Consider the following 24,102-nt stretch of genomic DNA (forward strand, 5'->3'; position numbering starts at 1 on the left):
TCTTCTCCTTGGCCCAACTCACCGTAGCTTTTTTAAGGCGCTTCAGATTCTCCATGAAGAGAAAAGCTTTATCTTCAGAGTCTCTGGCCCTTGCAGGTCTCCAGGTGGTCTTAAAGAGAGAGTTGAATGATTCCTCTTGTAGCCAAGTGTGATTGAATTTGAAGGGGGTTGCCGGTGTTTTGGGGGGCTTGGATAGTTCAAGCAAGATTGGCATATGATCCGAGATTCCCCCTTCACCCACCCACTCGTGAAAGGCTGGAATCTTTGCTGCTGCTTCCTCACAAAGGAGGAAGCGGTCCAATCTTTTTGCAACATGGCCTTCCCCTATTCTCCTATTCCTCCAAGTGGGTCTAACCTTCAATAAGTTTATGTCTAACAACTTGTTTTCTCTGAATAAATTGGTAAAAAAATCTGATAACTGATCTTCTCTGGCCGAGGGGCCCCATGTTTCGGGTGAGCCAATGGAGAAGTTTAAATCTCCCCCGATGACCAGATTCAGGTTGTTCAGTAAATATTTGGAGAGGAGGGTCTTCCAGAAGAGGGCTCTTCCTTGGCATGGCCCGTAAATGTTTACAATCAACAGATTAGTGCAAAGTTCTTGGGAATAGACTTCCATCCCCATTACCTGGTCCATCCCCCAGGAATTTAGGGCTTTGAATTTCCCTTCCTTAAACCCCATAGCTAGGCCCCCAGAGTGACCTTTAGCATCCAAGGCCTAGATGCTCCAGCTTGGCAAAATTTTTGACAATGATTTTGAGACTTCTTTGCCTGCTCCCAGAGTTTCTTGAAGGAGTATGTCCGGATTGTAGGTTTGGATTACCTTATTTAAGGCCAAATTTTTAGGGTTGCTAGCTAAACCTTTGCAATTCCAGGAGAGGATGATCATTTATCGACCTCAGGAGGGGGTTTTGCTGCTCTAAGTGCCCCAGAAATGGACATTTGCTTGCCGTCTGCAATATCTAGCTTGGCTCTTAACTGAGCCTTTGACGGGTTTGTTTTCCTCCCTCTCACCTTATGGTCACTTGGCTGGGTGGATTGCATGTCGATTCCCCCCACTACTCCCACCACTCTCCATGGGGGAGGTTTTTTCTCTCAAGGCCTGAGGTTATAAGGGTTGGATGCAATGAGGGTTTCATCTCTCAGAAAGGCATCATTGCTTATGGCATATTCACAGTTCAGATCTAGATTAGGAATGGAAGTGATTATACTCTCAACTTACATATTTTCTAAACCTAAAATAGGAATGACAATGTTCTGTTGCCTGGAGGGACCACGCACAGATTCAGCTATATTTAAAGAAATAACAGGAGTAACAAAAGGTAGGGTTAAGTCCAGACCCGTACCATCTTTGTCGATTGATTGGCTTTCTTCAATGTCTGTTAGAGAGTCCTAGTTCTGTGCATTCCCTTCAAGCTGATGAGATGTTTGATGTTCCCGGATGGGTTCCTGTTGCTCATCCATATTTCCAACTGGATCCTCCAGAGGTCCATTTGTGTCCATCGACGCCTCCCCCTTGTCTTCCCTCGAGGGTTTATTTTTTAGGTTTTTTGCAACTATCTCCCCTGTCTCTGCCTTCTTTTGTTTCCTTCAACGTCTGAATGCCATCGGGCATTCTTTTTCCAAGTGTCCATAAATGTGACACCTATGGCAGCGAAATGGAAAATGCTCATAGTCTAATTGTTGCAAGTATTTGAAATCTTTGTATTGCAGCTGGATTTCTTCTGCCAATCCTGACCGAAGGGTAAGGCTTACCAGGATGTGAGCCATCCCCAAGTGTCTAGTTTGCAAAAAGGACATGTCTGTTTCCATATATTTCCCAAGGTGATTCCCAATAGTCCTGAAGATCGATTCTGTCCAAAGAAATGGAGGGAGCCCTGGCAAGCGGACCCAAACTGGTAGTTCGTCAACTCGTTCCCTCTGAGCATCAAACAATGGGTTCCATCGTTTGATTAGAATCGGGTTCCTCCCGAAAGCCTAATTCCTTTCCAACACCCAGTCCGCTACTTCTTTTTTCTCGAATTTTACCATAAACCATCCCTTTGCTAGCGTTGAGACTTGAAAGACTAAATCGGGGTTGCCTTCCAGTGATGGGAAACCCACTCCTGAATGAAGTTAGCTGAATGTTTCCCCCCCTGCCCTTCCAACCAGCGTTAGATCCGCGACTTCCATGGCTTCGTCTATTGTCACATTCATGCCAAGAATCAGATTTGCTACTGATTCTTTCCTCTTGATTATTTTGGGATTTTTCCTCTTCTCCCCCGCCTGCCTCTGTCGTGTCCCTTCCTCCCTACGCCGAGTGGTCGCTTCCACATTTGTTGATGCTACTTGGAGTGTTCTTGCACTCCTTTCTTCCAGGGTAAACCCGTTCCCTCTTTCTGGCTTGCCTTCTACTTGTCTGCCTTTGCCCCTTCCCTCTGTCTCTAACAGATCTGCTTCCTTCCCCTACTTCAGACCCCCTCCACAGTCTTCCCATCTGTCTCAAAACCCTCTAAAAATTTCAGAATCCCCGCAAACCTAGACCCCGAGACCTGATTTTTCTTCTTTGCCTGACTGTGGCTGAGGGGGTTTTGGAATTTTATCGTCTGATCTAGACTCCAACACGGCTCTTCGGTTTTTCCTTGCTCCTCTCCCAGCGTAAAGCCTAGGTTATATTTCTCGTTGCTTCTAAAGCCACAACTAATCACTACATCTTCTAACCCTCTGAAATAGAAGAGGCTAAGGGGATGGGGGTTTTCAAGACTTGTGGTATTTTAGATGTCGCTGCTTCAAATTCTTTTCGGCTGTTCAGAAACGACAGACCTAGGTTGTCCTCCAGCAGCCCTAGGGTTTCCTTCTGTTTCCAGGCCTCCTCCAAACCTCGTGTTTCCTTTCCATGTCGTCCAGCTGGACATATATACTGTTCGATGTTTTGGTCTGTAACCTCCAGAACCCAGACCGACAGGTTGTTGCTAAGTTCGAGGTCCAAATCAACGGTGTCATTCGGGTTGACCATCCTCTTGTCGAATGCTCCTTGGTCACTGCTGGCTACACCTTGGTAATTTCTAAGCATGAAAATCACCCTTCTCCAAGCTTCCGTCGTTTGCGTGCTGTGGGCTGAGGGTGGCAGTGCTACTAAGCTTACTGCTTCAACCTGTTTTTCTTCCCACCTCCATTTTCTTAAGCCACACATGGGTTTGGTTTATTGTTTCGGGGCTGATCTCATCTGCCGTCCGCATCCACCTATCTCCTGCATCGAACCCGGCTCTGACGTCCTTTTCTGAACTGCAACCATCTGTCTTCCTCCTGTATGCCTCTTGGTCACTGTCTAGGCCCTATGGCCTCCACCCCTCTTTTGGAAGTGAATTGTGTTTCACATGATGTGTGTACTATTATGACACTTGGTGGCATATATATATATATATATATATATATATATATGAAATTTTCATAAATATTGAAAGTTGATGTGTGTACTTTTTAAAATAAATATTGAGATTTGATGTATGTACTATTATGACACTTGGTGGCATATAGTTTTTTTGAATTTTTATTTTTGACATTATATTTATAACCCCATAAAATTAGTCATTTCATCTATATGAATCAATAAGAAAATAGAAATTCAAATTTCAAAAATTATTTTTTATTATCAAAATATTGAGTTTAATAGTTATTTTTTTCAAAACTTTAATACACTTTATAAAATATTTTTAAAAAATTCAAAATTAATGGAAAGTCAAAGCAATTTGACTGTAAAACATCTAATAGGCAAATATAAAAATTATATATAATATTGTTTTTAATCGTGAACTAATAATTTCAACATCTTATTATTCATAAAACATAATAAGACATCCTTTTATTCATTAAACGTAATTAAAATGTACATAATATTCTTTTTGTCATCAACTAATAATTTCAACATCCTATATTCATAGAACATAATAAGGCGTCGTATTATTCATAAAATATAACAAGCTTATATAACAAGATTAATAGTTATCAATATGATGGTGCGATAGTGCGAGGTCCATGTTTTGTTATTATTTGAGAATGCTTTGTTTTTACAATGCAATCTTTCATTATTCCTGCCTCTGCGCACTTCATGAGAATACTGAAATCTGCGTATTATCTGCCTCACTTCCTCTCCTGATGCAAATATAAAAGCAGTCGTCAATGAATATGTGTATTAAATTATAAATACATTCGAGTATAAGTTTTCTGAGCATAAAACAATGCATGCCATAGGTTGCAAATTATTCAAGTTAAAAAAAAAAGTGGAGATGCAGAGAAAACACAATGAAAACTTCCTCCGCACATCTGCACTCTGTACAATGAAAAACTTGTCATGTGCTCTTTGTTCGTAGTGAACTTAGTGTGAAAACTCTATATTCTACATTCCACACAACTATATCATGAGAGCCATTGATCTCCATGCTTAGGGTGGAAAGAAAATAAGGAAAAGAGAAAATAAGTACTTGAATGAAAGTGCTCTGATCTGAGTTTTCTATCACACATGAAATACAGGATTGAAAATGACATTGCGGTATTTAATGAGAGGAAAGCCGAACCCAGTCAAGTGCGCTGTAAATTGGAGTGCATTCAACAACAAAACCTTAGTGTGACAGACTAAAGTTTTCATATTCTATTGCAAATTGATGTTTTCCCATTCAAAATGTGAAAGAATTCAAATACAAGTTCGTTCTCGGACATTGCCTCCACACTTTTCAATGATTTAAGGTTGTGATTTTATTCGGCAATTTATTATGGCTACTAATGTTAAGTTCCAATTCAACTGTTGTTAGTTAGTTGTTTAACGTTAGACAAAGCTCCAAGAATTTGGATTCCAAGTTGTATAGACAACAAGTCGCACAACGCATCCCACTATACATGTTCAATAGTAATTATCCAATCTAAAAGTTATGGTTATGGCAGAACATTAACACTCAAATTGGTTATGAAACAACATCCAACTCTTACATTTTGTATTATTGTTTGATGATTATTGGTTGTCCACCATTTGCACTTAATAGTGAATTTTTGGTGTGGCCATTACTTTAGTCATGGAATACATAGGCATGAAACAAGATGAAACAAGGATATACAAGTAAATTTTAATTTAAAAAAAGATTAAGTGATTATTATTTTAATGAAAATGAAAATGAAATAATATATATTTATATTTTGAAATAATAAAATGCAATGGAATAGGGAATATGAAATAACATATATAAGGGAGTTGTAGTATGATGAGTCAAAGATTTTGTCGCTGCATTTGCGTTTCCACACCACAGGATATGAATTGTCTCCATGTTTTGAAGTGTTGTGAAGCATTAAGTGTGGAGATGCGGAGGTAAAGAAGTGTGGAGTCTTTGAAGTGCAGAAGAAGATCATTGTGCGGAGTGTGGAAGTCCTACACACTCAACACAACGAACTTACTCTGAAGACTCTGTATTTTGCATTTCACATATCTATATTATGAGAGCCATTGATCTCATAGTCAAGGTGGAAAGAAAACCAGTACCCGAATGAAAGTACTCTGAGCTCTCTATCACACATGAAATATGCCTTTCTTATAAATAAAAATAAACACCTCCCACCAAATATTTTAATTCCACTTGTCGCAACTTTTGAAATTTTGCACTCTAAAATTTTGAAGGTAAAAAGCACCAGATTTGGGTCAATATGTTTAGTAGCATGTACTGAACTCTTGTTAATCCAAGTAATTCGAAGGCCCTCCATGGTGTGCAATTGTCCATATTAATCACCAAATTCAAGACGGTAGGTTGTGTTAAGACAAAGGTGGAGAAAATTATAGACAACTCATATGGTTAATGTTTCCTTGAATTTATTTGGAATGTGCCTATGACAGTATATTGATGATTGCCCATTTTATCAATGACTTCTTGAACCAAGGGGGTCAAGATCTCTTTTGCAGAACACTCTGTGTCAATTAGCATTGGTGGAAACGATTTATAACTAGGAGCACTGAAGGTCTTTAAAGGAGGAGCACATTTACAAAAGATAATACTACAAACTTATTTAAAAGGCATTGCAGGTCTTGTACAATGACAAAAATAGGGACTTGATAAGTTCTACTTTTGAGATTATCAATGTAGTTGGCACAAGTGTGACATCCCCTGTGGGTAAATTCCTCTTGTAAACAATAAAAATAATTCCTTGCATTTATATAACCATAAATTAAAATGGCTAAGAAGGGACACAAATTGTAGTGCTGGAGGAGAGAGATTGCTTAAGGAAGTTGGTTGTTTTAAATATCAATAATGGGTTGACTGCTTATTAAAAATTCAGCTAGAAATGAAGGACATGCCCAAGTTCTCTTTAGGAAATAGCAACAAGCAAGAGAGGACAAAAGTTAATGAGAGTATGGGTTGTGCTGCCAAAGTGGTTGGAGTGCAGACCCACCAAAAGACAAGGGCAGTTGGTCGATTACAAGAGGAAGGTGGTAAGGCAGTGTGGCCTTGAGACACCCTCTTTTAGCTGATGATGTTGGTCTAATTTCCTGAGTAGAAGATGGTCATATGTCGGTGAGGTGGTTCACTGCTTTTACTTGATTAATTTGGTAGTTGGTGGGTGGAGGTGACGCAGCCTCAAGACACCCTGTTTTAGCTGATAATATCGGTTTAAAATTCCTCTGAAAGCTCTCCTCAAACTCTAAAATCTGGGTCAGGGGTGACAATTGCAAGAAAGATTGGTTGTAGCTCGTCCAAGGTTGGGTGGAGAGTTAGACTCCCAATCTCAATTACCAAGTTTCTTCATTATTAGATAAGTGCTTTTGTAAATTTGAATGCAGAACCTCACTTACTGAATTGTTTGTGTGCTATTATGAATGTGTGGAATGATTCCTACATGATTTTGAGAAACTGGAGTAGTTCTGTGTGACTTGAGAAATAGTTACATTCTTGATCTCTATATGTGTTATAGACTTACAACTTAGTATGTTTGTTGGGTGCATGGGGTGGTTGTATCTCTGCACCTGAGTGAATTTTGATTCAGTGTAAAAATACAATTTGTGGAGAATTATGTTGTTGTCCTAATGATATTTTTTGCAAAAAAAGAGTGTTTTATAATTTGTCAATCTTCCATTAAATGAAATGTTTGTTCTTGCAAATTTCGCACATCTTAAATGTCATGCGTGTGTTCACGTAACATAACTTAGTCTAAAATGTGTAATTTAAAAAATAGATATATCTAAGCATGGTCTACACACACAGAGATAAGTTATGCATATTGAAAAATTATCTTTTAATGCAAAATTATATTTTTTATTATTTTTTGAAGTTGGAGAAGTAATATTTCAATTGCATTTTGCAGATACGTGTTCAAGTAAGAGTTTTTTCTACTATTTAAATAAATTCAAAAACCAAGAGTGCCCTTTTGAAGAGGACTTGTAAACGAAGATATTTTTATTTTCTGAATTTTTTTCATTTTGTATATTTTAAGTTATTGATTTTTTATTTAGCCCCTCTGAAATTGTCCAAAAAAAAATTCAAACATAATGTTTAAAATAAGTTAGATGAAACATATCAGATGAATTCGAAAATGTCAAACTCATATGCCTCAGTTAGAAATAGATATGCATTTACATATATTTATAGGCGTACAAACTGCAAGACCCTTCTCCTTGCATACTTGACATCTTATATATATGATAATTAAACTCTAATGTTTTGTTTTCATCCTAGCAAATTATGGGAGTAAGCTCATATGTGTGTTTCAACCTAGTTGATAGTGTGAGCATGTCACTAGATGGATTCCATGATCAAGGGGCACTGGAAAGGGTTCACGAGCTCTTCAGATTTCAATTCTTAATCTCGTAGATGGAAAGTTTTATCTCTTTGCAGGTAGTCAGATTCAGTATTGTTCAGGGTTGTGTGAAATTAGAAAGACAATAAAATATTTTCTACATATAAAAGCTCACAAAATAGGTTGAATTCACTTATGGGACTTGCCAAGTTAGGGTCGGGAGGTCAAATTGAAAGGTCGAACTCAGAATGAGTTCGAGCTTGACTAGAAGAGCGTGAGTAGTTGGGTGGGGCCCTAGTCGAGAATCGAGGTGGTCGACTTGAAAGCCAGGGTCTACATGGTGTTGCACTCAATCATGTATTATACCCAGGTAGGGTCAGGCCGACCTCCTTACGTGTTGTGGTTTTAAATGTATTGACTTCTTATCATTTTTTTATTATACATTTGTGCATGGCCATGTTATTTTGTTGAAACTTTTATAATTGTTGTTGCGATTGCCTTTTTGTATTGGTTATCCTCGCTTTCCTTTTCAAATTTTCTGCCTTACGAATGTCATGCTTGGGGCTAGGGAAAAATTATTTGGTGTGGCAAGAAATCCACAGGGTTCTCGTAAGAGAGAAGAGAACCAACATAAACACAACCTAAAATGGGCTCTATGAATAATTAAAGACCATGAACAAAATTGAGGAAGGCTAGGTTTGGGCGATGGTTTAGGAAAGACCATTGCTAGTGTATGTTGGAGTGTCGCTCTTAAATATAACAATGAATGGACGAGTTTAGTTTGTGGGATAATGAACAATGATATGGCAGTCATGGAAATAACACAAAGGAGGTTCTCTTGACCTTAACTCAATTTACATGTGTAAATCTGTTATATGTTTATGAACATGCTAATGTTTATATGCATATATGAATGTTGTTGTGACTAATAGGTTTGGTTAGGAGTCATTCTTGTGGAAGAATTATGGTTTAAAATTCATTTAATGTAAATGTGGATGGCATGTAAGATTCCTAGTTGTGTGAGAAATCAATTGGACAAAAGTAGCCTTGGCTGATCTATGATTTTAGTATCATGTGAATATGATTCTTATATTATGCCCATGTGAATATTCATATTTCTAACATGTTGGGACAAACATGGATAATTGAAGAAACCATTGGCCCGGGATTTGGATTGTGAATGCATGCAATAAAGCATAAGAAATACTCAAAGTAATAAAAGCGTTATTGTCGATGCACAGAGTTTCTCTGAGCGCTTCGAGCCTGCGACTGTGCCTCCGAGCTGCGAACGCACCAGCATGGATCCTCCGGATCCACCCTGCGGGGATCCGGATCAGCAATGGGCCTTCTCCAACCTTGTGAGATCCCTCCCTCCGCAGCGGCCAAGACCAGCAGCAACAAAATTTGTAAAGAAACTTGACATATTGCAAGAAGTTCAGCTACCGCCTGCTATCCCACGCATGGCAGCCCTTTCCCTGGCTGAAAAAGGATTAATAGGGCAATTTACAGGACTTTGGCCATCGCCCAGAACAGTTCAAAGATGGGTAGAACAAAACTGGTCGGACAAGATTCAGGGTAAAATATCCATCAGATTCTGTGGCAGAGGATATTTCACATTTCATTTTGAGACAAAGGAGGACAAAGATCTGATATTCAGGAACGGACCATATTTTATGGACTCCAGGGGTCTCTACCTCAACAAATGGACCCCGGACTTCGATCCAGAACTGGATATTCCGAGTGCTGTTCCAGTATGGGTTCGATTGCCTCACCTTCCCCTTCACTGCTAGGGGGATGATTCAGTTAAGGCAATAGGGAATGCGGTGGGAAAATACATAGATCGCAGCGAACCCAAGGACAACATGCAGGCATGCGCAAGGATCTGTGTGGAAGTTGATCTAGGTCGAGGATTACCAGAAGCGATAAAGCTGAGAGTGGATGACTGGAGCCACATCCAGCAACTGGACTACGAGCAGATACCCTTTAAATGCAAGGTATGCCACGAATACGGACACTTTGCAAATAGATGTACAAAAATTGTCAATGTAGATAATGAAGAGCAAGATGGTCACTGGGAATCGGTAAAGAAGAAAAAATCATCTCCTCCCCTCAAATCTGCTATGGAACCTGATGTCCCTGGATCCTCCAATCTGCCCCCTCCCTCCACATCCCCTTTGATCCCCGATCCGCCTCTCCCCCCCTCTTCTAACCCCTTCGCGATCCTCTCCGAGGCAGAATCTGGCCCTGATCTCCCTTCCGCCGATCCTCCTCCCCTCCAATCTCCTCCTCTCCCATTACAACCCCCATCTGAACCTCCTTTATCAAGAATTACCAGGAGCTCCTCAAAGGATCATGGAGCGCCCAGTGATGCCCCTAAAAAGCAAGGACCTGGAAGAAAATCAGCTAAACAACAGAGGGACGAAAGCGCTCAAAAAGACATAGCATTGGGCACTCAGACACCAATAGAAACCTGTATTCTTGGGCATCTGGAAAAAGAAACCAGCAACAAAGGCCAAGAGAGGCGAGCACCTCTCCATATCTCCAGTATATCATGATGAAAATCCTATCATGGAACAGCAGGGGATTAGGGCACCCCTCCAAGTTAGCTGCCCTCAAGGATTTAATTCATAGTGAGAGACCTGAAATCATGCTTATATAGGAAACAAAGCAAGATCAGTGTGATATGAATAGAATAATTAGCCAACAGAAACATTTCCTTGGAAGCGCAAGTGAAGCAAGAGGAGCCTCAGGCGGCATAGTAACCCTATGGGACAACAACAAATGGATGTGCAACTCTACCAATGTTCACCAAAATTGGATCCGAACCGCTCTTGAAAATAGAACTGGAGAACAATCAGTAACGGTTTATAACGTTTATGCTCCAAATCAATATAGAGAAAAAGAGATATGCTGGGACACTCTGAAAGCAAGTATAGAGGGGGATCAGAATTCCAATATCATTGTAGCAGGAGATTTTAATCTAGTTCTGCATGCTAATGAAAAAAGAGGAGGTAATTTTATACCAGACCCTTCCAGAAACCGTTTGGAGACCATTATTCAGGAGCAGGAGTTAGTGGATGTCATACCCAAGAACCGTAAGTATACCTGGAGCAATAGAAGAATCGGTGCCAGCAATATCATGGAACGGCTCGATAGATTTCTTATCAGCATAGCATACCTCTCTTCCTTCTCAACGGGCTATTCAAATATCCTCAATATGTCGGCTTCTGACCACTACCCGATAACTTTAACTCTTCAAAGCCACTGCCCGCTTGGGCCCATACCCTTCAAATACAGCGCCATATGGAACCGGATACCAGCTGCAAAAGAAGTGGTGCAAATGACATGGATCCGCCATGTAGAGGGCTCTCCAAGTTATATATGGGAAACAAAACTTAAAAGAGTAAAGCAGGCCTTAAAGAACTGGGCAAGGAACAATTACCAAGAGCCTGAATTAAAAAAAAAAGAAAGTTAAACAAGATCTAGAAGATGTGTAGCAGAAAATTGAAGCGCAAGGGCTAACTCAGCACAACAAAGAACAAGAAGGCAGTTTATACGCACAGCTAAATCAAATCTACATGGAGGAAGAGATAAAATGGAGATTGAAATCTAGGCAACTCTGGTTGCAGGAAGGAGATAAAAACACAGCATATTTCCATAAACAAACCACTGTTCGAAAGATTAAAAATACAGTGAGCATGATAATGGATAATGAAGGAAACCGATATAGCGCACAGGAAGATATAAAGGAAGCATCCACCAAGCATTTTGGCAATCTACTGACTGAAGACAAAGACGCAGAAGATTACTCAAGCATGCTCCAATACCTGCCTAAAGGGGTCACACATGAAATGAATAACAATCTTAGGAAAGAAGTAGAAGAAGAGGAAATCAAAACAGCTATTTGGAGTTTGCACCCTGACAAGGCCCCAGGACCAGATGGGTTTCCCATTAGCTTCTTTCGGGAATATTGGTCAATGATAAAAAAAGATCTTCTAAAGATGATCCGATGGGTGATGAAAAAAGGTAAAATGGGTGGATTCACAAATTCTACTTATCTTGCTTTGATTCCAAAAGAAAATCGCCCTTCCTCCTTTTCGAGATTCCGGCCAATCTCGTTATGCAACTCAACCTACAAAATTATCTCAAAAATATTGGCAACCAGGCTTAAGCCTCTCCTCCCCTCCCTGATTTCTGAAAACCAAGGGGGTTTTCTCCCTAACAGGCACATCACTGATTCTATTCTTCTTGTTCAAGAGGCCATCCACTCGAGTTTAACCAGGAAAGAAAAAGGATTCGTATTAAAGTTGGATCTCGCAAATGCTTTTGATAGAGTAAGACACTCCTATCTGTTTGTTGTTCTCCACAAAATGGGGTTTGACCCTTCCTTCATCGCTATGATTGCAGCTTGCATTACTGGGCCTTGGATCTCCCCCTTGGTTAATGGGAGATCATGTGCAGCTTTCCAAGCAACCCGTGGTCTCAGGCAAGGTTGCCCACTTTCTCCCTATTTGTTCATCCTCATGGCTGAATCATTCAGTCAAGCCTTAGACTATAACCGGAGAGTTGGGCTAATCACTGGCATAAAGATCGAAAATGGAACAAAGAATATTAACCATTCTCAGTTTGCGGATGATACTATGCTTATAGGAGGAGCATCCACCACAATAGCAAGGCGATTTAAGAAGCTCTTGGACCAGTACATGGAATACTCTGGAGGGAAAGTCAACCAGCTAAAAAGCTGTATTTATGGATGGAACGCAGCAAATCATACTATCCACAGTATTGCAAGCATATTTGGAGTCTCCTGCACCCTAGCCTGGAACCATTTCTCCTACTTAGGAATGCCAGTAAGTTTGGGGCCCTTGAAAGCTGAGACCTGGAATGAGATCCTTGACAAAATCAAGAGGAAAATATAGCAGTGGGGCACAATGTGGTTGAACCCAGCAGGAAGATTGATCCTTCTAAAATCCAGCATTGTCTCTCTCCCCATATATCGTTTTTCTTTATATCAAGCTCCAGCTGTTTTCCATCAGAAAATGGAAAGAGTGATTAAACATTTCCTTTGGCAAGGAGGGAAAACGGATAAAAATAAATTTAATCTAGTTAGCTGGAAGAGTATAATCCAATCTTAGGAAAAAGGAGGACTAGGCATTAGATCCCCAAAGCTTCTAAATTTGGCCCTTGGAGCAAAAATTGTATGGAGATTGATCACAGGGCCAACAGTATGGTGGAAGAAGGTTTTGGAGGTAAAATACTTAAACTGTACAAGGCAGCAGCTCCTGGAGTCCAATATTCCTAATAGAGATTGTACAAAAATCTGGCAGCTCTGCAAGAAGGCTATTCCCTTTATGCAACAAAATATATCCAAGGTCCCTGGCGGGGGAAACAGTATCAATTTCTCTAAAGATAAAATCCTTGGGCAGCAACCTATGGGATCAAAAGCAGAGGTAATCCCGGTCATAAACTGGCTCAACGATAAAGGACTTCTCCACTTATCTCAAATCTCAAGTTGGGACTCCCATACTCATGCCTGGACAGGATGGAAATTTCCGGACCCCCCCAGTGTGTTAGAATCCAGCCTCAACGCACTAAAGAAGCTCCTCCACAGCAAAGCCCCTGTTCAAGAAGGCATATTGGATGGGTATCGATGGGATCTAACTGGAACACAATACACAGTAAAAGCAGGACATCGATACCTCTGCGACAGCACATATCAACCGGATCTCTGGAACCACTGGAAAATCGTATGGAGAGCAGAGGCACCCCCCAAGGTAAAGTTCTTCATTTGGATTCTTCTGAAAGGCAAAACATTAACAACGGAAAATCTAAGAAAAAGAGGCATAATGGGCCCATCCAGATGCCCAAACTGTTGCAGATTAGAAGAAACGATGCAACATTTATTTATAGAGTGCCCGGTGGCAGGTGAATGCTGGAAGAAAATGGCCTCAATGGGAGAAACACACTGGGAGCCTCAAACCACCATAGCAAAAACGATTTATAAATGGAGGAAGGAATGCCCTTGGAAAGAGAAAAGAAGTAAACTGGTTCAAAGAGTATGGAATACCTTGCCACTCACGCTTCTATGGCGCATCTGGTTAGCACGAAACGGTAAGGTTTTTCAAGATAAAGGTACCAATACCAGGAAAATCTGCCATAAAGCCAAAATGTTGGCCCTAGAGTCAATTACAAATCATACCACTGGCAGGATCGATGCAGCAAACTATAGTATGGAGGAACAAAATCTACTCAGCTATGTTCTGGAGAACAAATCCAGTGCTCAGGAAGTCAGTAGGAGGGGGACAAAGGCAAAAGCAAGGAAAAGCGCATGGAAACTGCGACTAAAGGAAAAGGATTTCACTAACTGGTTGAGCAACTGCAACACCTTCTGCTTATTTTTTGATGGCGCATCTAAATCGAATCCGGGTCTGGCCGGTGCAGGGGGCCTTATTTGCAATGCTAATGGAGACTGCATCCTCCATTATGAGTGGGGACTTGGAGAGAACTCAAACAACAGAGCCGAAGGGCTAGCCCTGTTCCAGGGTCTCACCCAATTAATCAAACTGGGGATAAAAAAGGCAAATGTGTTCGGGGATTCTTCAATAATTATCCGGCTTATGGCACACTGGCAGCGTACACCAAATATTCTTCTCCAGCAGATCAACCAACGAAATCAAATCCTCCACGAGACAATGGAAGAGGTTAACTATTACCACATCCTCCGCAGTTTGAACAGGAAAGCGGATGAGCATGCCAGCAAAGCATGCGAAAGGCCCATTGGCAATCTGAGCTGTAATTCCAGTGTGACTTTCCAACCGCTACCATGACTCTTACATATCTAGTCAACAGCAAGCGATCTTCCGTTGACAGAATCAGTGAGATGAAACAAGAAATCTGCGCCGGCGACAGGAAAGGTAATTCGGGTAGGACCCTGACCAGATCTGCAATCAGAAAAACGCCTCAAAGCATGGGAAATCACAAATCTTTTGGAGAGAATAGGAGCGCAATACAGAAATAGACTAATTATGTTATGTAGCTGTAAATTTTGGTCTTTGCAATATGTTAGAATTTATAGTAGTTTAGGTAGTTTCAGAGGTAGAATGACTAGAACAAGGATCAAGGAAGGGACCCGTTTTGTAATTCCTCTGATCCGTGATATCCAAATATTGTACTCATGGAGATCATACTCTTTTTTCAGCTCTTAAATATAGCAACCGAACTTTGTCTAAAAAAAAGCATAAGAAATACTCTAGATGAATTGTTTCCTAGTGTCTGTGGATAGAGACGACGTGGTCTCTGGATTTTCAACATTGTTGTGTACATGTTATACCGGGCCATGAGTATTATGCATGTGATGTGTTGTACGTGTGCATTTGTTGTGTTGTATAATGTGTATATGTGTATGTGTTGTGTTGTACACTGTGTATATGTGCATGTGTTGTGTAATTTCTGGGACATGCAGGTATGGGACTATTTGGGCCCTTGTGTTGTGTAATGTGTTTAGTAGGTATGGGATTGTTTGGGCCTGTGTTGATTTAGGACATTTAGATTGCCTGAAATGGGGGTTTCCTGGGCTTGTGAAGGTGTGCGATACACCTATATTCTAGTCAGAAAAATACTATTGGGATTAGTAGTGCCAATATTCATGGGATATCGATTGAACTTATTTATATTTATCTATTACTAAGTGCTTGGCTTGGGGCCGATGAACCACTTACTAAAATTGAGCTAGAAGAGAAGAGAAGGCATCAGGTGCTTCCCGATTTTGGCAACCGACCCAGTGTGTTTATGAGGTCGAGAGAAGAGAAGGCATTGGGTGCTTGCCGAGTTGGCAACCGATCCAATGTGTGTATGGGGTAGAAGAGAAGAGAAGGCATTTGGCGCTTGCCAAGTTGGAAACCGATTTAGTGTGTGTGCTATTGAGAAATTTTAGGGCATTATATTTCTCTTAGATCTTTGACATTTACTTGTGAAAATTCTTATGTGCTTGTTGGTTCTTATTTATATTTTTCTTTCATCAAGATAAATGCCAAACAATAAACAAAATAGGACACAAGATGTAGGCACACAGCAAGGTAAAAGCCCATATGTAGGGGAAAACCCAGTCAAGAACTCTTCTTTAGTAGATTCATATGACAATGAGATGACCAAGACCTTCTAGACCATAACCTAAATTCCTTCCACCAAGTCAGCTTCTTTGTGATCCTTATTCTTCCTAAATTTTGTTTTTCACTTGTATTTTTGAACTAAATTTGAACCTTCGGCCTTATAAATGCATTAAGAACAAAGTTTTTATCTTGCACTGATCCTTCTCTTCTTTTGTTGTATATGCTTCTTTGAGGATGGAAAATTTCTATTTACCCTTTCACAAGACATTCTTGACATCCTAATTGCAGATTGATTTTCTGAAACAAGTCAAATATCTCTTGCTATATATAGTGGTTTGAATGTCCGATAATAGGCCGACTTGTGAACTTGTGACTTGTGCTCAATTTTCTCAGTTTCAGTTATTTTCTGCAACATATTTTATTTTGGTGAAAATTACAGTTGTGATTTTGTTCGTTGTTTGCCATAGAAAATAAATTGCACTTAATAATAATCAATTAGAAAAATAATTTCCAGTTGTTGCAATAGATTAAGAATTTTCACATGGTAGCAGAAAAAGTTTGAAGAAAGATCAGGAACTCAGAAGCAAGAAGGAAATTTGTGCAGGTTCAGAGGGAGTTTTGCAGCACAATTTCTAGATCTGCGTAGATGGTCAGCTAGGAATTTTGAATTACTGGGTAGGAGGGTTTGATTTCCAGTTGCAGGTGCATGAAAAGTTCGAACAAGTCAGCAAAAGTTCCCACAGACAACTCCTGGGAAGTAGTTCCGATGAGAAAATAAGAGATTTCGTTGAGCAGATCTGGGTGCAATTAGTTTGCAGCAGTGTTTGCAATAGCATATTAGCGTTGGGTGGAAGAGAAAAGCACATGAAATTATACTCAGGATGTCTTCAGTAAACTTCCTAGAACTCTCCAGTATGGCCACAAACAAATTTGATATTCAAGAGGCTACAAAATTGTCTTCTAGATTGGAGGATAAATTTGCTTGCTTGACTAGCTTAGCTTCATAGGGAGTTTGGTATATAGACAGTGGAGCATCAACTCACATGACAAGAGTTAGAGAATATTTCTTCAGCTACAATGAGGAGATGGACTTCCAGATAACAATGGGAAACAGGACGAAGTGCACTCCAGTTTGATGAGATAACATTGACATTCAGAGGAAGTCAGGAGCAAGCACCAGTGTTACAGATGTATTGCATGTGCTAGGATTAGGTATGAACCTAATTTCAGTATCCTAGTTACAAGATAAGGTATATGGCATCCACTTTGTAGGGAAGAAGGTGTTCATCAAACACCAAAACTGGAAGAAGGTGAAACAAATTGGGGTATGAAGCAACAAATTGAACAAATTGCAATTGAATGGCACTAGTGAGTAATGGCAACAACTGTGGGAAATACCTGAATGAGTTATGGCACAATAGGATGGGGAATTTACATCATGGAGAACTTAGAATGATCAAGGAGATAGTAACAAGTGTTATAGAATTAGGCACAAAACATGATGATGTGTGCAAGGGGTGTGTGCTGGGGAAGTATGCTAAGGCGGAATTCCCAAGAAGTGACAACAAATCAAATGGTGTGCTATATCTCATACACCCAGACATATGCGACTTTATGTCCAATAGATCTCTCGGAGGGTACAAATACTCCATTACCTTTATTGATGATCACTCCAAGAAAACCTGGATCTATTTCTTAAAGGCCAAGGATGAGGTGTTCAGTCGCTTCGAGGAGTTTAAGGCTCTAGTAGAGAATGCGACAAGGAAGCAGATCAAGGTGCTTCGCTCAGATAATAGAGGTGAGTACACAAATAGTGACTTCATAGGCTTCTATATGAAGGAAGGCATCAGGAGAGAGTGGACGACTTCATACAATCTACAACAGAAAGGGGCAACAGAACGAAAGAACGGGTCTATAGTGGGGCTGAAAAGGCGATGTTATATGACCAAGATTTGTCGCAGTTCTTATGGGCAGAGGCATGTAACATGACAATGTATATCCAGAACATGGTTCCTCAGAAGGAGTTGGGGAAGATAACACCAGAAGAAGTCTTCTCTGGGAAGAAGCTAGGAGTCAATCACTTCGGGATATTTGGTAGCATAGATTATTGCCATGTATCAGATGAGAAGTGTGCCAAGTTAGATCAGACAACAGAGAGGGGATATTTCGTTGGGTATAGTGAAACCTCTAAGACATACATGATCTACATTCCTAACAACAGGAAGATTATTGTGAGATGAGGCGTGAAGTTTATGGAGGAAAAAGCCTTCAAGAAATCTCGTGAGATGCTAACAAGTTATCGGAGTGAGCCAGCAGAAGCTCCATTGGTCCAACAGCAAGGGTAGCTACTAGGATCGCCACAAGCATAGTCATCGGGATGAAGTACAGATACCAATACCAACACGTTCTTAGGTGTAGGAGATCTAGTGATTTCGCAACAGATAGAGCAGTAGAGGCAGGATGAGGAGTTGGTTGATCCTCCCACCGCTAGTGGTCAAACCAACAGGTAGGTTCATTAGACATTGAGAGATGTAGAAGAATTTATTGGAGCTCCTAGGACGAACAAGAGAGGACGCAGACAACCAGACAGTTAATAAGCATTGGTGGTACAAGTTGTAGAGCCTTTCAACTATTTGGAGGTCACACGACATCAAGTGTGGATTAATGCCATGGTAGAGGAGTATAGTTCTATCATGACGAACGGTGTTTGGGAGGTAGTGCCGAGACCTGAGGATAGGTCAGTTTTGGGTTCTCGGTGGATCTATAAGATCAAGTATGCTGCAGATGACAGCATGGAGAAGTACAAGGCTAGGCTCGTGGCAAAGGAATATTGACAGGAGGAAGACAGGGTGTGAAGGAAGAGGAGAATGTAGCTCTTACATCAAAGGGGAAGGCAAAGAAAGGTCTTAGTCAGGGACAAGGCTCAAAGGGAGAAGAAAAGAAGAAGAAAGATTTGTCGAAGATTCAGTGCTTTAGATGTGGTGAGTTTGGTCACTATAATACCTAGTGTCTGAAGAAGAAGAAGGACGAGAAGGAGAAGCAGGAGCAGGCAACAACTTCGACAAAGATCGACAATTTGTCTTCCAAGTTGGAGGACAAATTCACCTTATATGTAGCTATACCTCCATGAGAGAGGTGGGGAGACATTGAGCTCTAGTTCCCAGAGTTGCAAAGATTTGGGTAGAGCCCGTAGAGGAGCAGCAATAGTTGCATATTACTCCTCATATGGATCATTACCCTTGTTATAGGGGCCCACAGTATTCAGTAGCGAATGGATCAATGTTTAGGACAACACAGTCAAAACTTGAGGGACAATTGCAATGCTAGTTGCAGTCAGACGCTGAGGGGCGACAAGCAGTTGCAGCGTACATAGTTACTCAGTGCACAGTGCAGAGGTTAGTAGCAGTCAAAGACTTAGGAGACAATTGTAAAGCCAGTATAAAGACAGTTGATTCAAGATATGTTCTCAGTGGCAGTAGTTGCAGCGATAACAACATCATCAGATCAGTGGCAACAAAATGCAGTGTTGGAAATAGTACAAGTGGTACAATGCAGTGTCAGCAGCAGTGCGGACGTAGGGTGGTTAAGCTACAAAGTGGTAGATGAATCAAAGTATGTTTAATAGTTGGTGGTCAGTGGCAGTTTGTCACAGATGTCAGACATCAATAACATGTGGGAGGATGTTATGAGATAAAGAGAACACCTTCCACCCTAAGAAGGAGTGTTAGTTTTTGTAGCATCACACAGATGTTCTAGTCTCGACTTTGGTCAAAGAGGCTTAATAACACAAGATATCCAAAACCTAGAAAATGTTTCAGGAGAAAACACCTAGAGATGGCTTAGTTAAGTTAACTGATCAATAATTAAATATTTTCTAAGTCTAACTTAAGAAAAATGATTAATTAACAATAATTAATTGAGAAAGGTGAGAATTCTCTAGAAACTCACACATATTGAGTTGGAGATGATCTCAACTATTGATGGGGATCTAATCATGGTCGTTGGTTCACCAATGAGATTATAATAGTAACTATCCTTGATGGGTAGATGGAGAACACACCAGTAGTGTGAATTACTTGGTAGATTGAGTTACCCAGTTGCAAAGATCGAGCAAGGTGTTAAAGAATTTAACTAGGTTTGGTCTTCATAATTGTAGTGGAGTCATAATGAAATATATTTATCAAAAGAAAGAATTTTTTGTAAAGCATGGGTTTCGTACTTGGGTCATCATGTTTTAGGTCAAAGTCCCCGTTGAGGACTTCTAGGTTTTGTCTTAAGTCATTAGAGTCATTGTCCATTTGATGAGACCCTTCTTCGGCTTTTGAATTATGTAAAAATAATTATTATTGAGTAAAATAAGTCATTTGTCACCTCCACACAAAGTCGACCCTTACCTGATCAAGTTGACCTACATGAGGGTAATTCGGCCTTCCGAAAAGGGTATATATACAAGTTGTTTGATTCATTTGGAAGACATCTCTCACACAAGTTCGATATCCAAGGGGAGGTAGAAAAAGTGTGAAATTCCAAGAGAAGGAGGAGATTTGCTGGAGAAGGAAAATCGAAATTTTTTGGTTGTCTCTCTCTCTCTCTCACGTGTGGATTTACTGGGTTATTTGCTGGAAGATCGAAGTTTCTATTGCGTCGAAGTTTTACTAGGCTATTGTTGGGAAGTTTTGCTGGGCTACTGTTGGGTCAAGTTTTGTTGGGCTATTGTTGGGTCGAGGTTTTGTTGGGCTAGTACTAGGTTAAAGTTATGTTGGGTCGAAGTCCCGTTGTTGCATCTAGGTCAAAGTTGTTGCTTGAAGGTTATCAATTGCAGAAGAAGGGAATGGTTGACTTAGTGGTCGGAGGAAGTCTGTGTCTAGTTCATGGAGTCTTGGATCATCTCGTGAAATTATTAAGGAAGAGTTATTGACTGGGTTTTCCCCTAAGATAGGTTTTTTCCCTCGTTGTTCGCCTACATCTGGTGTTTGTGATCATTGTGTTACTGTTTTGGTAACTGATTGATGAACTAAAGTAAAAGAAGAACATACGAAAGTTAATAAGTACATAAGAATATCACAACTAATTATCAACATAAAGAAAATCTTTCTGCCTTTCTGATTTTCTAACATGGTATCAGAGCTAAGGTGAAGAAGAAGGAAAAATGCAGCTTGAAAATCTATTGAAAGGCGTTTTAAGAAGTTTTAATAAGGGTTATTAAAAGGATCATATAAGAAGTCAAGCCTACCATCTTCAAGGACAATGTCTAACTCAATGAAGGGAGAAAACAAATTAGAAGGAACATCCAATTATAGGGAATGGAAAAAGAGGATAGATCTCATCTTCGAGAAGAATAAAGTCTTGGATCTAGTCAAAGGAAAAGTAAAGAAGCCTACAAATGAATCAAGTGATGCAGAAAAGGCAAAGTTCAGAGAAATAAAGACATTGGCCTTGACATTAATGGTGGATGGAATAAAGGATAACCTCATCCCATATATATCCAACATACCATATATGAGGCATTATCCACATTATTCACAATTAAGAATCTTGGTCAAATGGAAAGTCTTAAAAATGAATTGATATCTATAAAGATGACAAAGGAAGACATTTTGGCATCCTTCTTTGTAAGAATAGCTAGAATCAAAGATGAAATCCAAGCAATCAATGAGATAGTAACTAAAAAGGAGCTTGTAATCATTGCACTTCTAGGATTACCAACATCTTGGAGTGTCTTTTCATCAGGTATCAACATTTGGAAGGAAACTCTTATATTCGAACAATTATGGAATGCATACAGTCAAGAAGAAGTTAGAATTTCATTAGTAAGAAACAAAGAGAATGAAGAGGAGAAAGTTTCAAATGCCTATTTTTCTTATCACAAGAACAAAGGAACCTTCAAGAAGTCTAAAGGGCCTAGAAGGAAGGTAGACCTATCCAAAATCGAATGTTACAATTGTCACAAGATGGGTCACTATAGAAGTGATTGTCTGAGAATCCAAGGAAGAGAGAGAGAATTAGGGATCAATCAAATATTGTCGATGAAGGACCACCATAGAAGAACAAGAAGGAAGAATCCAAAGTCAAAGACTTATTTGTTAGGGACTCTTAGAGACTCTATCCTTCTACTCTAAAGTTTTTGAATTGTTTTTTATTTTGATTTTTAATATTTATAGGTTTAACATGCTTTGGAAAAACATTTTTGAATTGTTTTGTTAAATTTATAGGTATCCCTCGAGATTGGATTAGGGGGGAGCTCTCACCATTTTTAAAGATAAGTACCTTACTGCTTGTATTATATTTTATATTTGGTTTTCCTTTTTTTATCTAGATGTGTTTATACTATATGATAATAACATTTCTTTTTATATTTTCCTTCTTTAGGAAAAGCTTGTTGATATGCTCAAGGGCTATGGAGAAGATCTTACAAGACAAAGCATTGAAATTGATGTGCTATAAAGTTTATCTAGAAAACAATTCAAATATATGTTTTAAGTTTTGTTCTCTTCGTGATAAAGGTATGTTCATTTAAATCTGCTTGACATTACTAACCTGTGTTATGTCTAAGACTTTTTGAATCATAGAGATTCTTGTTTGGATAATTAATCATTAAATTAAATCTACCTTCATTAAAACATCATGTTTGTGGAACCCTAAAAGGTTCTCTGTAAAACCCTAACCTAAGGGTATGTAATTAATAATGTGAAAATCCCTAGCCTACTTAGGGTTACTGATGAAATCTTGAAAATACTATTATTTTGATGTTTGGGGTTTTGATGGTGATGCCATGTTTGGAGTTTTGGTATTGTTATGGAAACCCTAGGCCTTTAGGGTTGTGTATTCTTAGACGTTGAGGTTTTGGTAAATTAGTGTTTATGAGCAAAACCCTTTTGTATCGAGAGTAAGCTACTAGGAATGAAACCCTAGGTGTATGTTTGTTCCTCTGATCATAACTCTAGTCCAATCAAGATCGTTATATGTATGACTTTGATATTTGTGTCTTGAGCTTACCTAATGGATTTTTGATATGTTGGTGCATGATTATGAAATCTTAGATATGTATTTATGTTACTCTATTTGTTGATAAGTTCTAGTGTTTGTAACTAAGCCCTAGCGAAAGTTTGATATTCTAAGAGATGATGAGATGATATTGTTTCAAATGTAATCTAGGGTTTACAAAAGGGTTGGTCATATTGTTGAAACCTTAGATTGTGTTGTGATTGGTTTTGATTATTGGAGCTTAGTATGAAATTTAGGGTTTGCATTAAATCCTTGTAGAAGTCTAACATATGAATTCTAAAGTTGTTGGATGCATTATAAAACTATACATGTTTGAATTGCTTCTAAGGTTTGCAATATGCTATAGTAGAGTATGCCATATCTCTAGAAGAAATATTGAGACCCTAGATATAATAAGGATTGTTATCTTGATTAAGTTGCTCAAAGTCTTGATGATGAAGTCTAGGGTTTATGACAAAACCCTAACAAGTAGTTGAAGTATAAAAGTATGTGTTTCTTGTTCATTATGAGCCTAACTAAGTTTAGGTATTTGATGTATAAAGACTAATGCTTCCATTATTATATGATTATGATATAATTAAGTTCATGCTTCTATATATGTATTTGGTTGTACTTGTTGTCTAAGTTGTGCAGGTACATAATCTTCAAGATGTTGAAGATATTCGCAAGTAAAGTTGATTTGATTGATAAGCATCAAGAAGGAATTTATATGACTAATGATGATCAAGATGACTCTGATAAGAAGGATGGAAACCATGAAAGATTCTCTGATGTCATAGAAAGAAGTTGAACTCTAAGTTAAGAGAAAGCCTAGATAAAGGAAAGAGTATAACTCCCAAAGTTGAGAGGGGGGCCATATTATAGTCATGATGGATATCTTGAAGAAGAAATTGGAGAATGAATGATAAGTTGTTGTTGAAAGAAGGAAAGCAGAATCTGGTTGTAGAATATGTTGTTGCATGTGATGTAGGAAATGAAGTTGTATGATTGAGGAATCTTCTGCCAAGATTTGTATGGGAAGCCTCTAAGTCCTACTGTGATAAATTGTGAAGTAACATCAAGATGTCTGAAGACCTCGAAGGTTTGTGTTTACTCATGAGTATTTGAAAGGTTGTTACTGATTGGGGTTGCGACTATTCAGGTAAATCTCTCGAAGTTTTTGAAAAACATGCTTGAGGTTATCGATCTGTTTGATCAAGAGAGATTTGATGTGTTGAGGCATTATGTGTGTAAAATGCCGGGA

At 39.3% G+C, this 24,102-nt stretch overlaps 3 protein-coding genes across 3 annotated transcripts in view; 2 read left to right on the forward strand and 1 right to left on the reverse strand.

The window, feature by feature from the left end:
• Positions 1-3,823: 3,823 nt before the first annotated feature.
• LOC149143745 (uncharacterized) overlaps positions 3,824-24,102 on the reverse strand; it is a 32,558-nt gene continuing 12,279 nt past the window's right edge. Inside the window, exon 2 of the mRNA XM_089448180.1 lies at positions 3,824-4,128. The gene's annotated coding sequence lies outside the window, so the exon portion shown is untranslated. The remainder of the gene's footprint in view (positions 4,129-24,102) is intronic.
• On the forward strand, positions 10,430-11,221 carry LOC149143746 (uncharacterized). The gene has a single exon (XM_089451928.1). It carries the CDS (start codon positions 10,430-10,432, stop codon positions 11,219-11,221), a length of 792 nt encoding a protein of 263 aa, XP_089308054.1.
• On the forward strand, positions 11,325-14,573 carry LOC149143747 (uncharacterized). Its single transcript, XM_089451930.1, has 2 exons — positions 11,325-12,596; positions 12,882-14,573. The coding sequence occupies exons 1-2, from the start codon at positions 11,325-11,327 to the stop codon at positions 14,571-14,573; spliced, it is 2,964 nt and encodes a 987-aa protein (XP_089308056.1).

The sequence above is a fragment of the Pinus tabuliformis genome, chromosome X (genome assembly GCF_031772625.1).
Source record: "Pinus tabuliformis cultivar Carrire ecotype Pingquan chromosome X, CPIR1, whole genome shotgun sequence".
NCBI classification, from domain to species: Eukaryota; Viridiplantae; Streptophyta; class Pinopsida; order Pinales; family Pinaceae; genus Pinus; species Pinus tabuliformis.